This window comes from Anticarsia gemmatalis, chromosome 26, assembly GCF_050436995.1.
Source record: "Anticarsia gemmatalis isolate Benzon Research Colony breed Stoneville strain chromosome 26, ilAntGemm2 primary, whole genome shotgun sequence".
In the NCBI taxonomy this organism is placed as follows: domain Eukaryota; kingdom Metazoa; phylum Arthropoda; class Insecta; order Lepidoptera; family Erebidae; genus Anticarsia; species Anticarsia gemmatalis.
This window is the reverse complement of record NC_134770.1, coordinates 1,880,589-1,897,628: the sequence shown is the minus strand read 5'-3', so window position 1 is coordinate 1,897,628 and position 17,040 is coordinate 1,880,589. Positions and strand designations below refer to the sequence as shown.

The window sequence follows — 17,040 nt, the reverse complement described above, 5'->3', positions numbered from 1 at the left end:
TAGTAGGTATAATGGCATAGGCATATTGCATAAACATTAACTTATATTCTCGGCCCATGGTTTAAAAGAAATCGTGAAAGAATGCAATAGTAATTGTTACCTTACCCTTACTACACAGCTTTCTATCAAATAGACCTATTTATTACATATTTTTTTTTGGTTATTAGTGTTTGTGGTTGTTAAAAATGTTACACAGAAATTATGATTTATTTGAGACATCTACACTAGAAATCTCAATTATAAAAGCTCTTACAGGTTTTAGCATTTCTTTAAACGATCAGTGTACTTATTTACAATATCAGTCGGTTACTTGCATACTTAGCCTTCAGTCAATAGTTAGAGCCCGTCAAATAAGTTAACTGGAATTCACTGCCCAATGCTAGACCCCTTTTGTCCATTTTTCGCCTTATTATGCTGCACAATCATTTCACGCTCATAGAAAACCATCCAAAGAATAGCTCAGAAGAAAGTTTAAAAACTCACTCATCCTTTATAACACAGTCATAACATAAACATACAGCTATGTTTACAATCATACAAGCGCTTGACACAAAGGCAAATGTTTTATAAAGACACGTATATCAACGCATTAATATTACTACCGAGCAAGACGCAACAGAGACACCACACTTACTGGTAATATTTTATTATATATCTATTAATAAAAGTGTAGCTTTGCTCTCTAAAGGAAGTAAAAGAAAATTTTTATATATCTATTAATAAGTGTTTTGAAAGTAAAAGTGTTTGAAAGTCTTTTAAAAGATTTTGCGTTCAAAGAAAGAAAGTGATTAGAATCTTTGAGAAACGGTTTTGAATTTTAGTAAAGCATCTATTAAACATAATATAGATTTGCTTTTAATAAGGGTTAAAGAAAAGTGCTAAAAAAATCCTTAGATTACGGTTTTTGGTTTTGAAACTAAAACGTGGATTTTGTGTGATTTTGCTTTGTTGTTTGGGATAAGAAAGTACAGGGAGAGGTTGAATCCTTAAGAAAGTAAATAAGTTATTAGTGGGTTCAAAAGTTTTAAATGCTCTTGCTCGGTTTTTATGGAGACAAAAGTTGATGAAAAACGGTTTTTGGATAAAAGTTTAAGAGTGGAATTTTGAGTGATTAAAAACAGCAACGCGAATTAAATTACAGAATCAAAATCGAGCAAAAATTGTGATGTGTTATGCAACGAAAATTGGTTTATATACGAATTTTACTGCATAAATACTTCCGGTAATGTTTTTGAGTGAAAAGTTTTGAAGTGGAACTTTAATCTCTGATCTCCTTCCACAGGTAACAACATTGACATGCAATTATCTCTACAATGAAGGCTCCAAGCAAGATCTTACCTATCCTGGCCCTCCTCATCCATGGCTACACCACGGAAAAATGTGAGCGAATCAAAATCGGCAACGAATTCTACAAACGCCAATTAATCGCTACCATCGACGGCTATCCGACCGGAATGGTCATAGACCCTAGGACAGACAACATATTCTTTATACTCCACAAAAGGAATTATACCAAAGGAATCCATCTTTTGAAACACGGGTCTCTAGGTGTCAAAGAACTGCCGGTTTCTGATGAATTACTCGGACAATGTGTCGCTGTAGATGCCGTTACTAATGTTATATACATAGGAACTAATCAAGGCTTAGTTACTTACGATTATTCAAGAACAGAAATAACTGCAGAAAGACCGATTGGAGACGACGATGTCCGAAGTATCTTTATTGATAAAACAGACAATCAAATGTACATTGCAACGGGATCAAACCATGAAATTTTCAAGTTTGTTAACGGGTCTGCCGCTGTGAAACGTTATGAGAAGATCCCTAAGGCTTACAGTTTCATTTTGGATACAAAAGGTAACGCGTTTTACGAATACATTGATGGGAAATTGTATTTCTTCTCTGTAGATCTTTATGAACCAGTGCAATATAAGGGATTTACAAGAGAATTGAAGTACATTCTTCAGTTGAACAATAATGATGAAGCTATCGTCGCGGTGAAAGGGTCTCTGTTTAGATTGTTCACGAAAAGTATTCTGCCCATGAAAATTGGACAGCTTGGGTTCAAAATTACGGGTATGGTCTTCGATCATAAGAATAACATAGTAATTGGAACGAAAGGAAAGATTTACAGGTACAAACCCATCGATAGCAATGACCCATGTCCCGCTGATGACTATTTCATGTCTAGCATTTAATTGTTTATTGTTTTTGAAAGCGGAAACAACTGATATTGCTCAACCACCTCGTAATAACAAACAGATATTTTCAAACAAATGTAAAACAAATAATTGTTTGTTTTCTTATAGAATTCAAACAATTTTTTGTTTGTAAATTCCGATCATTTTTTTTGAGTTGCAGGAATATTGTGAATCACGCCATCTATCGCGTTTTATGTGAACTAAAATGGATACGATCGGATTGAAAAATCATCAAAATGTTAATTAGTTTTTGATGATTTTTCTATTTGTTGTGCACAGAGTCATTTGGTGATCATAATTTAAGTAATTTTATTTAGTTAAGTACCACAATTTTGCACAGTTTTAGCTTATAAGTTGGTTTATTTATTTTTTAATGTTATGAGTTTGGTTTTACTTAGTTTTAAGGGTGGAAGAAACGGGTTCATCTTTCTTTCCTGCACTATCGGCAATCAAAATGTAAATTACTTTTATTTGTTACACAAAGTTTGTTATTCCCAACTGATTTTTTGAACAACAAAATCCTTGTAAATTTATTTCACACTCACGTTTTCAGTTTTCTCTTATGTTTGATTAAAGATTTTGATTGTATTGAGCGTTTTATTATTTTCTAGGATTACAGTGACATCTAGCGGTCAAGATTCGTAACAAAATATTAGTGTTTCTGATTGCAACGAGATGGCGCTACACGTACATATGATATGTATTGAAAAATTAATTTCAACAAAAAACTAATAAAAATACATGCACAATATGCTAAAGATGCTGAGAGCGTATTTGCCAGGTTAAGTTAGACAAAAAATTTATTTGGGCTCGTCCGGGATTTGAACCCGGGACCTCTCGCACCCTAAGCGAAAATCATACCCCTAGACCAACGAGCCGAGTGAGAGACAGGGCGAAATTATAGTAAAAATTCCAAGAGACATTAATATAGTTAACTAATGTTGATAAATAAACGCATTTACAATGTATCATTGGAATATAAACTCTAAAGCAAGTCTAGAAATACGTTAATTGAATATCTGTTACTGTCGCTAGTGATAATGCTATATTGTCGGACCACATATTGTTTATACTAACAATGTTAGCAATTTGTGATATCGTTGTCATAAAATAATTGGAATGATAGGTTAAAAACTTTAAATTTAATTAGTTGGTTAGTAAAAGGACGTTAATTCGTCTCTATCAAAACTATCTAGTTATATTGGAAACTTATAATTAAGGGGCGATATTAAGTAAAGAAATGGTTGTTTCTTAAAGTAGGTATGATAAACCTTAACGGCACTATCACCTCACCATAAGACATAAGTGACATTATTACCAAAGTGTCCACTGCATCTGCCAGTCTGTTTCGCGATAAACTCAAAAACTAATAAACCGAATTTAATTCAGCTTTAATCAATACATAAAGGTTTTATTATAAACCACATTCATTAAAGTTTTGTGTATAAATAGACTGAAATATGACAAAGATTATTGAAAAAATTATAGTGTTGCGGGTTTCGAATTAAGGCAAAACTGTGTTTACCAGTCTTACTGAAGGGTATCGTGTAACTGGGTTATGGAGGTCAGATAGGCAGTTGTTCCATGTAAAAACACTGATATTCAGCCGCATCCGGTGAGGCTTTAAGCCGACTCCAACATAGTTTGGAAGAAAGGCTAGGCTCATTAATTAATGTTTACCATACCTTCTAGTGAAATAATAAAGAAAGGAAGAAGCCTATCTCAACGTAATATAACAATTGTTCTAAAGAATTTCTCATAAAAAATTACATTGTTAAATAATAGCAAATTGACATGCAAATAGGCAATGAACAAGAAATATTCACTAACGATCGAGCGATTTATTACAACACGTTGTTTTCGCAAAAAATCTAATTTGTGAGAATATTGTGGCACGTGAGGTTTAATAGATAACTTGTTAACTTTTATACTACAGCTATGAAGAGGTTTAGGATTCTATTCCTAAGTAGAGACAATATTAATGTAGTATGTGTACAAATAAATTCACAACGTTTGGTATAATTTTGTGGTAAGTGCAAGTAAATGTATAAGAAAAATGTTTACTTACGAATTATTATAATCTATGCATACAGTCATACGCTTGGCAGATCTATAATTTGAAATCCTTTCTCCCTAACAACAAGGGCTAAAAACAGGGGTTTTGGCGGACGGGGGCTCAATTTCATCAAGCCCAGCTTCACCTGAAACCGTGAAAAAGTGGACAATTTTTTTTATTTATTCTTTAAATTGAACACGCAATTTAACACCAGGAGAATACTTTACAATGTTTCCTACCCATTTTTCAACCCGTTTCTGTCCCACTGCAAGGGTCTCCCCCCAATGGGGGAAGGGTTGGGCCTTAAGACCACCATGCTGGCCAAGTATTTGTTGGAAACTTTGTATGCCCTTTGTATGTCAAGTAATAGTGAACTAATTTTAGGCTTGAAAGGTCATCACGATATTTCATTACATATTTACTTATAGCAATAAAAAATGCATAAAACCATCAAGTATATGTCATTCACATTGGTTAAGCCAGAGTTTGCATGTCTTATAGTAAATTATGGCAAAATCTATATAATTTCACATGTCAACATGTTTTTGTTAGCACTCTATTGTTCCGTAAGTCACAATGACAATACTTAATTAATAATTACTCATAACTGTAATAAGCTTTTGCATTAAATCTGATTAATTATGAATTTTCTAGCAAAAATGAAAATATAGATTTTTCTGTGGAATGTGTACTGTATCGTATCGACTTTGATAAAATTTTAGGAAAGCGATAGCTTTTTTTTAAAGCGATAGCGATAGGTTTTACTTTTCAAATCTACCCGGGAAAGCATATAATGCACCGTTTCCCAAAAACTTATATTTAAAACTATTATACTAATAAAAATACCCTTATTCAGGAAATAACCATTATACGTTCCACGGAACTGAAGCCAACACTTATAATTAATTAACTTATCTTTGTATATCATTAATATAGTACTGATGACATAACGAACCTTCTTCGTAATTATGACGTAAGAATAATGCTCTATACACACTAAAGTGGCCGACCCGCCGACAACCCGGCGGCATGTCAGCGGCTTACGTACAAAAGCGCTCAATTGACCAACTAACCCACCGACAAAAAGTTGGCGTCCTGATGTTTGGGCGCAGAACCTGGAATCGCCGAAACGTCACACATTTTAAGGTTAAATGTGTGTTCGCATTAATTCTCATATTCGTTCATTTCGTTACTGAGTGACTGACTGATGGTCAACGCACAGCGGAAACTACAGAGCGTAGAAAGTTGAAATTTGTTCTGAAGATTCCTTGGGAATTGTAGAGGACAACTAAGAGAGTATTTTTGGAAATTCCTAAAAGGGGGCAAAGCTTTATTTATATGAAAACCAAAGTCTACTATATGTAACACGAAAGTTTCAAAGTTATAGTAAATGTTGGCGGGTTGGCGACTTTAGTGTGTATTGCGCTTAATGGCGTCTGAAATAAGTTCGTAGATTATTTGTATTTATGTAATAAAGTCGAAGGGGTCAGTGGTTTGGATTTGTTTCCGGTGACTCGTTTCCTTTACATTTTTGAATTAGAATTTTGATTCAGAGATCTAGAACAAAAATACATTTTTTTATGTTAGGTTAATGTACTGATTAGCAATATCCTAATAGTATTAATTGTTTGATTCGAAAAAAACTAATTCTCGTGACAATTTGGTAACAAAATACTTTTTTAGTCATCACCAAGTTATTCAGATGTAAATAATTTAATAATTGTTTCAAAACTGAAAATGTTGCAGATTACACATTTAATTTAATATCAGTGTCAGCTAATATTGGGATCGGCCTCTAGATTATAACGAAAGTGTTCATATTTCTTGCATTTTCAGGATAAGATAACCTCATCACCAGCCTAGCCTTTTATCCAACTATGTTGGAGTCGGCTTCCAGTTGGCATCTATAGAATGAACGCGCCAACGTTGTTTAACTCAGAGATCGTTTACCGACCGGTGAGAAAGACTGGCTATGAGCTTACTGCCTATGTACAGGGACCCAGTCGTGACCACGGCCGGATAAACAAATAAGGTATCCTAACCATTATTTATTTTATTTTTAATAAAACAACTCCCGCACTAAGAATTGCTCTTGTGTCTCGGAGACTTTTACAAACATACAAACAACGGACACAAAGTAGGTACAACCCGACCCAAAACAATTATTTGTGGATCGCACAAATAATTGTTCCGTGTGGGAATCGAACCCACAACAGCTCGACGCAATGGTAGCGGCGTAACGACCTAAACCACTACGGAGGCAGTCCTAACATCTATAACCTTTAATTTTCAATCGCGTTTGAGACCCGTTACATTATAATATTCTAAGTAACTACCACAAAACAGTATAAAACTTAATTCCCAGCCTGTTTAAACCATACCACAGTTCACATTGTCTTTTAAAAGTGAAAATAAACTCTCAGGGTATAAAAAACACAGATTGTAATCGACATTCAGCCATTGTTGCGAATTATTGGTCAAGCGTGAGCCGCGCCGTGAGAAAATCTATATTGTCTGTGGTAGTAAAAACCTCTGTGAAGTTTGCGACTTTATCGATGTTCATAGACCTGTAGTTGATGTAATATTAGTTGGTTTTTTGTATTTAATCGGTTAGTTCGTAGATCTTTTTTATGATTAAATTTTCAAAGTTAATATTTCCCATGTTTGTTTGTTCACAAAACTGACGCAGCGTAGCGTAGGTTAACATATTTAAATATTAACAAAATAAACAGTAAAATACGAAAAACCTACCTTTAACCTTTTTCTTTAATTTTATTTAAGACTTTCTTATCTCAAAAATGCACAAATATTTTATTTTAATCCTGAAATTATTTGAGCTCTGTATATAAATACCCTATTATTACCCGTAAAACCTAAACGTATTTCTATATAATTTACATTTAATAATAGATAGGTACATAGTTTATTTCCTTCTATATTATTAGTCTCATCTAGTTCTCACATGATTAATAATACCGTTATACCGTAAGTAAACATTATAAGTCATTATTTCGTCTAAAAATTAAATAAAGCTATTTTAAAATAATTGCCGCCATTTAATTCAAAGAATACCTTTTGATTTTATACCATTCACTTTGTTAATATTCCCTAGTCATCCATCGAAGCTTATGAGCTAGTCGTTTAAAATTATATCAAACAAAAACGGTAATGTACACGTAACATCAAGGTCTGAACATTTACCACTGCTACTAAGATATCACTTAACAAAAATGCATTAACAACAACCTGTACAATAACCCAATACATTGCTGCTTTCATTCCACGAAACTGGTAAGACAACTGAACAAACTCATCGATGTATATGAAATAAGCGAAAGTATCAACGCATTGAATTTAGAATCTTATCACATCCACCTCCACATACGAGGTCGTCGCTTTATAACGAAAAACAAACCTCTGAACTGCCAGTACTATTTTATATTGCAACGAGGCTCAATACATTTATGCACGGTGCATGAAAAAAAAAGTTCGTGATATTTTAAAAAAAGAACGCTTTTGTGAATCTGTGATTTAGAAGTTTTTAGTTCGTTCTCTTATGCTGGATTATAAAATAATTTTGTGAGTATTTTTAACCATTATTAAACGAAATTTCGATGATAATAAGATATTAGTTATTATCTTATAATCATTCACAGGAGAATTTATTTTGCATAGAAAATATAAATTACAGTATTCTCTCGACCAACAAATCTTATTCCGATTGAAATTGTCTCAGATAATAATTAAATTAATGTATAATTATAAATAATTATTTATTTCATAAGTATTTTTGTTTCACTATAAAAGTAAAAAAAAACAATTTATCCAGCTTTAAAATTAGGTACATTACAACTTAATTCATAAGGCAAAGTAAAATAATTTAATGTTAGTTTAATAATTACATTATTTACCATAAAAATATATGAATTTTAATATAAATTACATAATTATTACAATTAGCATAATATTTATTTTAACCTTTCCGTATCGTTGCACTTGAATTATAAACATCTAATAGAACTTTTTAAACGAAAGTTGTACAATTTTAGAATAGTTTATTATCCGCATAATAGCAGTAATAAAGAATTTAGCTACAAAATAGTGAATCGCACTTGCTGTTACTAAAAGACGTAAGTGTTCATTACGTCACATTAACTTAAGTCCTTTTTCTTTTAAAGATGATTTCAATTATCTGACTGCCAGTTTCAATATAGGTTTGAAACAACTTTGACTTCGGTTAGCTTCTGAATAAGTGTTAGATAACCAAGTTGCTGTATGAAAACAACTGCCAAAATTCCACCCCATAAGCTATCTCATACTTATTTAGTCTTAATGAAATCTGGCTTTAATACATAATATATATGTTACTGTAAAATCCCGAACTGTGGTAAATCCTAAGATTTTCCGGTAAAACTAAAGATTTACCAACTCGGGCTTTTACAGTAACATATATGTATATCAAAGCTAATTTTCTAAATGCCAATATGTTAATTAAAACGCATTATAACAGATTCTAAACTATCGCCGTTTTGACACATAATACTAAGGTACATTAAGGCACTAGTTTTAAAATCAAAAGAAAATGTCTTGAGTAAAATTACATTATCTTTATATATATAATTCTTTTATAAGTGTGTATGTCACTGAACTTCTCTTAAACGACTGGACTGATTTTGAATTATGAAATTTTTTGTGTGTGTTCAAGGGGATCTGAGAATGCTTTAGATTCACAATTTAGTCCGCTGGACACTGTTTTTTTATTTAATTTTTATGGCAAAACAACGTTTGCCGGGTCAGCTAGTTATTTTATAAAATACTAGAGACTCACTGTTTCCGTAATTTATGCGAAGTCACACCTCCGCATAGTTTCCAATTGAGCCAATATTATCAAAGCAACAGCAAATTCTGAAGCTGTTGACATAATAATAAATTATAACCAGCATTTATTTAACACAACCATTAAATTTTGCCACCCACGCAAATGCACGCGAAATAAAAACCTGACCACTACACCAAAGACCTGTGGAGTCTTTGGTTTTTGAGGTAATTATTAAAGTCATTTTGTCACTTCTTCATCACTGCATAGTACAAAATAAAGTCACTTTCCGATGTGTTAAAATTGTAAAGGTTTATTGTAAGATAACCGTTGATACCGGGCGAAGCCGGGGCGGGCAGCTAGTTGGAAATAAAAAAGTAATAGAAATATTTAAGTTTAAGATCAATTTAGTAACCACAGAAATCAGTCTTTCAATTAATTTGATTATTTTTTGCTAGAAGATTAAGGCACTAATAAAGTTTGAATGAAACTTAAAATAAATCCTCGGGCATTGTATAATAATATTTAGTTTTATGTTCATTGTTATTGCGGAAACTATGATATTCACATCAAAATGTTAATTTTAATACATAATGTCTACATTTCAGGCTAACTTTACATAAAAGTGACAGGGTTTATTATCTTAAAACAGCATAATTAATTAATTGACCGTGTGAGACTTACGTCATTTTATTATCATCAATTATTAATAAATCCATATAATAATAGGCACAGTTGCTAGGTAATCTAGATTTACTAGCCTAAATACATTAATTAATAATAAATTAAGCACTAAATTATGTGACAATTCTTAAGAATAATTTAATGATTGTGTATTTTAAATCACAAATATTATGCACACAATTACGTAATTGAGAACAGACTGAATAAAATTTATGACTGTTCTCTTTGTACAAAATATATTTTTTACATAAAAGTTACGTAATTGAAAACAGACTGATTACAATTTATGACTGCATTTTTATTTTTTATTGCAATCGCCATTTTTTGGGTAATTTTTAAATATTTTTGTATTGTTATCCTTAAACTTTTTCTTTAAGCTTCCGTTTATAAAATCAAGGTCCTGTTTTAATTACTCTTGACCGTCATTTAACCTTTCTTTTTTTGTCTATTGTTTTGTCTTTACGAAAATAATATAATTCAAAACTGCATAATATTGAAGTAATGAGTTGGGTAATTACTTTGTTATTCGAATTTACTTGTTTAATGAATTTAGATGAGTTTTAACTGTGTTAAAACAAGTATTAATTGTTTAGTTAACGGACTATAAAAAGAGTATTTTTGTTATTTAACAGTGATAGCCGAGTGGTTTAAGTTGGCACCTCCCACGCAAGTGGTCGCAGGTTCGAATCCGAGGCAACACACCAATGACTTTTCGAAGTTATGTGTGTATTAGAAACAATTATCACTTGCTCTAACGGTGAAGGAAAACATCGTGAGGAAACCTTGTATGCCTAAAATTTGTTTAATACATTATTGAGGGCATGCAAAGTCCCCAACCCGCACTTGGCCAGCGTGGTGGACTCAAGGCCTAACCCCTCCCCCTCGTTTGGGAGGAGACCCTTGCCCTGCAGTGGGACAGATATGGGTTATTAAAAAAAAAAAAAAAAAAAACTGAATACTGTAATAGTTTTAATATTTTGTAATGTTTTTTTTTTTGACGGCTTGTACACATAATACTAAGTTACACAATGGGTCTTATGCGCGATTAATATTTTAAAGGTTATACAATACCTTATTTTCAGCTTGATGTTTCAGTCGTATTACATCGTTGCCTTAAAAATATTCTGTGTAGCTTTTTACAGTTTTTATAGCTCGAAATTTTTGTCACCGAAAGCCTGAATTCTTTGGAAAATATATTTATTTTACTAAAACAATAATGGTAAAGGTATGCGGAAGGTATAAACTGAATGACTCGGTTACTAGGAATATCTAAAGGTATTTGACGGTATTTCCTTTACGAAGGGCAAAAGTAAAAGAAATTATGAATCATGAAATATTTTCAGATATCAATACCGCAAAATTGTGTTACTAAGAATCAAGAATTGCGCAAGTTGTAGGTTTGAAATTTTCCTGTCTTTAATTGGAATAATTTTTGAATTAAAACATTGCTAAAGTAACTTTGACCAATTACTTACTGGAACAATATAAACATTATACACAATTTATACAATATAAACATAATGAACAATTATTATATTGTTATAATTAACTGAAAAACAAAATACCTATTATACTTAAAAACAGAGTCAAATCAAATACTTATGTAGTAATAAAAAAATTAATAGCTTATTAAACATTTAGACCTAAATAATATTTTTTTTATACGTCATATTATGTTCTATAGAAACTTGTCCTGGGATATTGCCTATTAAGAAATTACATTCAAGGCGAATTTTATATTCACAAAACGTGTTTACGAATTAACTTAATAAAGCCTAGCCAATAGTTTCGAAACCAAACGAGGCCTAAAACAGGCTTTACAGCTCTACATTTTGAATCCATACTAATAAATGTGAAACATTGTCTTTCTGTCTGTCAGTTTGTCTGTCTGTCTGACGGTCCCTCTGTATGTTTGTTAGTTTTTCGTGACTAAACTGCTAGAGGGAATTTAGTGAAATATAGCGTGGATATAATTAAAGACTGCGTATACATAGGTACCTATATTATTATGTTTAACTCAAAATCATACTCGTAATTGGTTAAAAAAGGGAATGAATGTTTATTTCATATTTCTAGCTGATGACTTTGTCCTACATATTGCTTATTATAATTGCCAGAGTTTATGAGCATGAATGTATGTTTATTACTTTTTCATACACAAAATTACTTATTAGTTATTAATGAAGGAATACAGGTAGTTTGTTACCTAGATTAGCTCATAGAATACTTTTTAACGCGATCATTTCACGGACGAAATCGCGATCAAAACCTAGTTATTTATAAACCTGGTTTTAACACACTAATCTATATTACATTTCCTATTGTCTACTGTCGATTTGAACCACAGTTTATTGTTAAAAACTTCATCATAATAAAAGTATTATCTTGAAGGCAATCTGTTACATTTCGACAACGAAAACACAATGGACTATCAAAAATATAATTTGATGTAGACCTAAACCTTTTTAGGCCAAAATAATTATGTTTTTATAGTTATATTCTTATAATGTATGTAACACAATGATTGTAGTAGTCGTCACGACGTCTCATAAGTTCTATTACGTCATAGTCCAAGATTCGAATTTTACGAACAAAATGATTTTCGAGTTACTCAAATACTTAGCTGTTTCTGGTCGGATTGTATTTATGCTCTTTTGCTTATTAATGGCAGGTGGCTCTGGAAATAGTGCTTTTTAAACAACCGAGAATCAACCCCGCGACGGCCTTTTAGGACACAAGACAACGTAGGCACTGAAGTTGAAATAAACAAAAGCATTTTTTCAAGATTAAGTATGTATAAAACAATGTTAAAAGTCCTGTTAACCCCTCCAGCTAAGCTAGGCATATTTTAGTAGGTTCTACTCAGAACAGACTTTTTCTCCTATTCTGGTTAGAAACTAGTCATCCTGTGTCATCGAACCTCACTATAAAAACCTTGTCTTATAAAAATGTTTATCTAATTCAACAATATATAAAACTTGTTTGTTAAAGCCTTATTGGTATATGGAGAAAATATGCAGGTTTGAAATAAACCTATCTTATTATAATCCCACTGCTAGGCATTAGTCTCCCAGCCAATGGTTACGCTACAAGTCACGCTGTCCAATTGCGGATTGGGGACTTTTCATTCCTTCGGAAACTCTTATAAAGAACATACCCACTTAATACTATTGTATGCAAGGTTTCATCACGGTAGTTTCCTTCACCGTTAGAACAAGTAATCATTATTTCTGATACTCATTTAACATTGAAAAGTCATTGATGGTTTATTCTACCTGTTTTATGGAAGGCGCAGTCTAATAATTGCGCAAAATAGAAATTATTTTTAAGTTCGGTATGGTTATATAAAGGAAATATTGAAGATTAGCTTTAAACCACGATTCCGTTCGTCCAACAAACTGTCGCATTTATAATGTTAAAGAGAATAGCTTTAGATCTTACCACAATGAATAGAAACATGATTTTATTCTTCAATGTTTATTGCACTTCATATAATTTTTACTTTTCCCTCATTTACGTATAATCTAGTAAACTTTAATACATTTACGAAACTTGAACGCATGTTATAATATTAAGTAAAACGCATGCTCATTGGCATCGGGATCGGTGAACTCAAGGCGCTCAACTTTCACTTAAACATGGCATTTTGTGCGGTACATCCTTGCCAAATGTACACCCTATGTGCTAGTGAACGCGATTTGAATAGCGAGTTCTTAGGCTCAGCGATTATAATAATATGTACATTACTTCACTATGCTGTTTCGTGAAGATAAAACTAATAAAATACTTCCTAAACCAGCCAAGAGGAGGTAACGATGTTATTTTTCACTTTTGGTGCTCAGTCTTTTAGGTTCTAGAGAAAAACGGCCGTTCGCTGAAATAAGAAATTTGAAGTTATAGCAATCTTAAATTCAACTACTGAGGGGACCGAATGGCTTTAACTGTCACCAAAAGTTTCAACCGAATCGGGTCAGTGGTCTCAAGTGTCTCAAAACTACGAACTGAAAAACTACAAAACTCTTCTTTCCTAAGTTAATAAATTTGATATTAATATAACAATGTAAAAGTTATTTGACGAGAAACGGGCTGAATCCATCTAGATATTGTTTTTGCAAAGTGCTACATTATATCCCAATAAGATGCATAGGCAATATTTTCCGTGGGTAGAGGCGCAAGCGTGGGATGATTACCCGCTGTCAGTCGTACAGCTTCCTATACAAATATATTCTATACATCACAAGGATGTACGTGAAATGTCAACTCATTATAGTCATTACGTACAAAATAACTAGGTTTCAATGTTTTTGTTCATTCATATAACGATCACTATCTATTTCTAACTGAATATGTATAGAGCTCATTTACTTGAAAGCGTATATGAATTACATTATGTATCATATTCATTATTAATCTAAGGCTTAATGTATCTTAGAAATAGTTTATCGCATTTCTAAAAGGCATGCAATATCCTCAACCAAAACGTGGTAGGCTCAAACCTTCCTTCAAATTGAGAGGAGACCTTTGTCCAGCAGAGAGATAGTATTGGGTTGAAAAAAACTTAAGCATTCTAAATAGTGTTTGCTTAAATCCCGTATCCTATTATACGTATAGACGTTCAAAGTTATGATTGCAAACTTTATAGGTAAGTCATCATCTGCCTACCTTCCACTATGTTGGAGTCGGCTTGCAGTCTCACCGCATGCAGCTGGATACCAGTATTTTACATAGAGCGACTGCCTATCGGACCTCAACAACCCAGTTACCTGGGTTATAACACCCTTCGGTAAGACTTATTGTCAGACTTTCAAGCTTCTAACTTTGTGAGTACGTTGATTTTTTCTTTTCTAAGTGAGAGAAAAATAACTCTAACTTTAACAACCTCTGCTTACTCTTTACCGCATCACGCATGCTCATCTGATTTCATCTGACGGTCAGTCCGTCTGTATACGAAATCAGGTGATCGCGGGTCGCGTCTCCGACGGAAATGACGCAACTTCCGCTCGTTGCGTCACGGCCGGCGCGTGTCGCGGAACACTTTTCAAAATTTTTAAGGTTGCCAAAATACGAAGAACTGAATTTTGGGTGTTACAAATTAGTTCTTAGTTTTGTATTTTGGTACATTTCTATACCTTAATCATAACGATCTTGTAGTTAAAGACTACTGCCTAGCATAAAAAAGGCAGACAATTTGAAATACCAATCAATTTCTAGGATCGTAGAGACTGAAAGTATGTAAGTTACCCAAAAATTATTAAAAGTTAATTAAAAACATATAACCTTGTATTATCTGTTGACAAAGATAAAATTATGATGAAATGTTCTGAAATCGTTAGTGTTTAGTATTTTATAAATATTTATTATTGCAAATTCAAAAAGCTATTAACCGCTGTACCTTGTATAAAACAGAACACAAAGAAAGTTACAAAACGTCACAATAAACTATAACATCAAGAGCAAACGCGTGCGAACCCTAGATGGCATGATGAATAAAGATGACCATTAAATAACATCACATTTCTACTTGCTCTCTATGTAGGTTTATGTGTTAATGTGAAACACCATATACTGCTATTACAATCGTTAATATAGTTACAAGACATATCACCATAACTTTAATGAATAATGGAGAATATAATAGTTCTGCTACTAACATTATGAATGCAAAAGTGTACTAATTGTTATGTCAAATTATGCTCTTGTATATAAGCAATTATATAAACGCATTAATGTCTCACTGCTGTACAGCGTTTCAGCCACCTCCCTGAACAAAAGTACATCATTTTAAGTCTAGAGGTGGCTGAAAATCAACCTTTACAGCATTTATGAATAGGTTATCTCTTAAAAGATAAAAATACACTGCATTTTTGTAATGTTTATGCTATAATGTGAAACACCATACACTGATATTACCATTATTAATATAGTTAATAGACCTAAGTAAGCATATTACCATAACTTTAATGAATAATGGAGAATATAATAGCTCTACTTTTATAATTATGAATGCAAAAGTGTGCCTGTTGTTATGTCAAATTATGCTCTTGTATTTTGGCTGATATAAGCAATTTTATAACGCATTGATAGACATGGATTTCTTCCCGAATCAGTCCAGAGTTAGCTGAAAAACGAGTTTTATTGATCGCGAGAATGCAACTTTCCAGAAAATATGAGAAACTTACGAAAACGGCATACCTACATTTTTATGGTTTAACGAGCTACTTGTAGTAGTTTTCAACCGAAACCATAAGAATAATGATTTTAATTTTGCTCTTTTTCACCTTATTTAAATGACAGCTCCAAAAACTAATATTATACTAATATATAAAATAAAATTAATAATTATTAATTATATTGTCAAAGAGTTACCAAATCTATACTAATATTATAAAGCTGAAGAGTTTGTTTGTTTGTTTGAACGCGCTAATCTCCGGAACTACGGGTCCGATTTGAAAAATTCTTTCAGTGTTAGATAGTCCATTTATCGAGAAAGGTTATAGGCTATATATCATCACGCTACTACCAAAAGGAGCAGAGTACCAGTGAAAAATGTTACAAAAACGGGGAAAATTTTTAACGCTTATGTAACGCAAGCGAAGTTGCGCGTGTCAGCTAGTACCTCATAAAAATACTAATCCAACGACACAAAAGGTTCAAACAATTTAAAGTCTTAGTTATTTTTAGCAAGTTATATTGAGTGTTATTTTATTGGCACTCAATCATTTGAGTTAATTGTCGATGATCTCACGATATATCAATTCGATACGGATTTATTTCTAAAAATAACTACAGTGTTTCGTTTTTAGCATAACATTTTAACACAGATGATTATCTAAACTGCTTTTTTGACTCCAAAACATACGTACATAAAATCGCGCCTGTTTTTTTTACCACAGAGACTAAAGGTCACTTGCCACGTGCCCTACAAACTTCTTTGCTTCATTCTCTTTAATATATTTTATCACAAAACTATTTTTATTTTCTAAATAATGTGTCCCTGTAAGAACATCTTCCGGGATGAAAATCACATATTACCTCCATAATGATGATAAAATGTTATTCAGGGAAGAACTAACTATCTCTACAATGATCGAAATCTGTACAGCCGTTTTTGCGTAATAGAAGAACGAACTTTTTAGCGCATTTTTATTCAGATTTCAATCATCACTAAATAAAAACAAAAATCAACTAAAGTCAACAAAAACTGCCTTACCCGACCCGGGAATTGAACCACAACTACAATACAAACAGTATTCTATTAACATTACGTAACAAAAACAATATAA

At 32.3% G+C, this 17,040-nt stretch overlaps 2 protein-coding genes and 1 non-coding gene across 4 annotated transcripts in view; 2 read left to right on the top strand and 1 right to left on the bottom strand.

The window, feature by feature from the left end:
* Positions 1-561: 561 nt before the first annotated feature.
* Positions 562-2,789, top strand: LOC142984194 (uncharacterized). Its single transcript, XM_076131625.1, has 2 exons — positions 562-636; positions 1,283-2,789. The coding sequence occupies exon 2, from the start codon at positions 1,314-1,316 to the stop codon at positions 2,196-2,198; it is 885 nt and encodes a 294-aa protein (XP_075987740.1). The 5' UTR covers positions 562-636; positions 1,283-1,313; the 3' UTR covers positions 2,199-2,789.
* A 218-nt stretch (positions 2,790-3,007) lies between these two features.
* TRNAP-AGG (transfer RNA proline (anticodon AGG)) lies at positions 3,008-3,079 on the bottom strand. Its single transcript has one exon. It is a non-coding gene; the product is annotated as a tRNA-Pro (tRNA).
* Positions 3,080-7,697: 4,618 nt separating this feature from the next.
* The window catches only part of LOC142984251 (uncharacterized), a 31,153-nt gene continuing 21,810 nt past the window's right edge, over positions 7,698-17,040 (top strand). Inside the window, exons 1-2 of one of the 2 annotated variants that reach the window (XM_076131724.1) lie at positions 7,704-7,836; positions 14,400-14,540. The gene's annotated coding sequence lies outside the window, so the exon portion shown is untranslated. Of the gene's footprint in view, positions 7,837-14,399; positions 14,541-17,040 lie in introns of both variants that reach the window. The other variant, XM_076131723.1, reaches the window with a different exon arrangement.

What these genes read in the sequence shown, in the direction of transcription:
- LOC142984194 (XM_076131625.1), top strand. Translation starts at nt 1,314, where the DNA reads ATGAAGGCTCCAAGCAAGATCTTACCTATCCTGGCCCTCCTCATCCAT.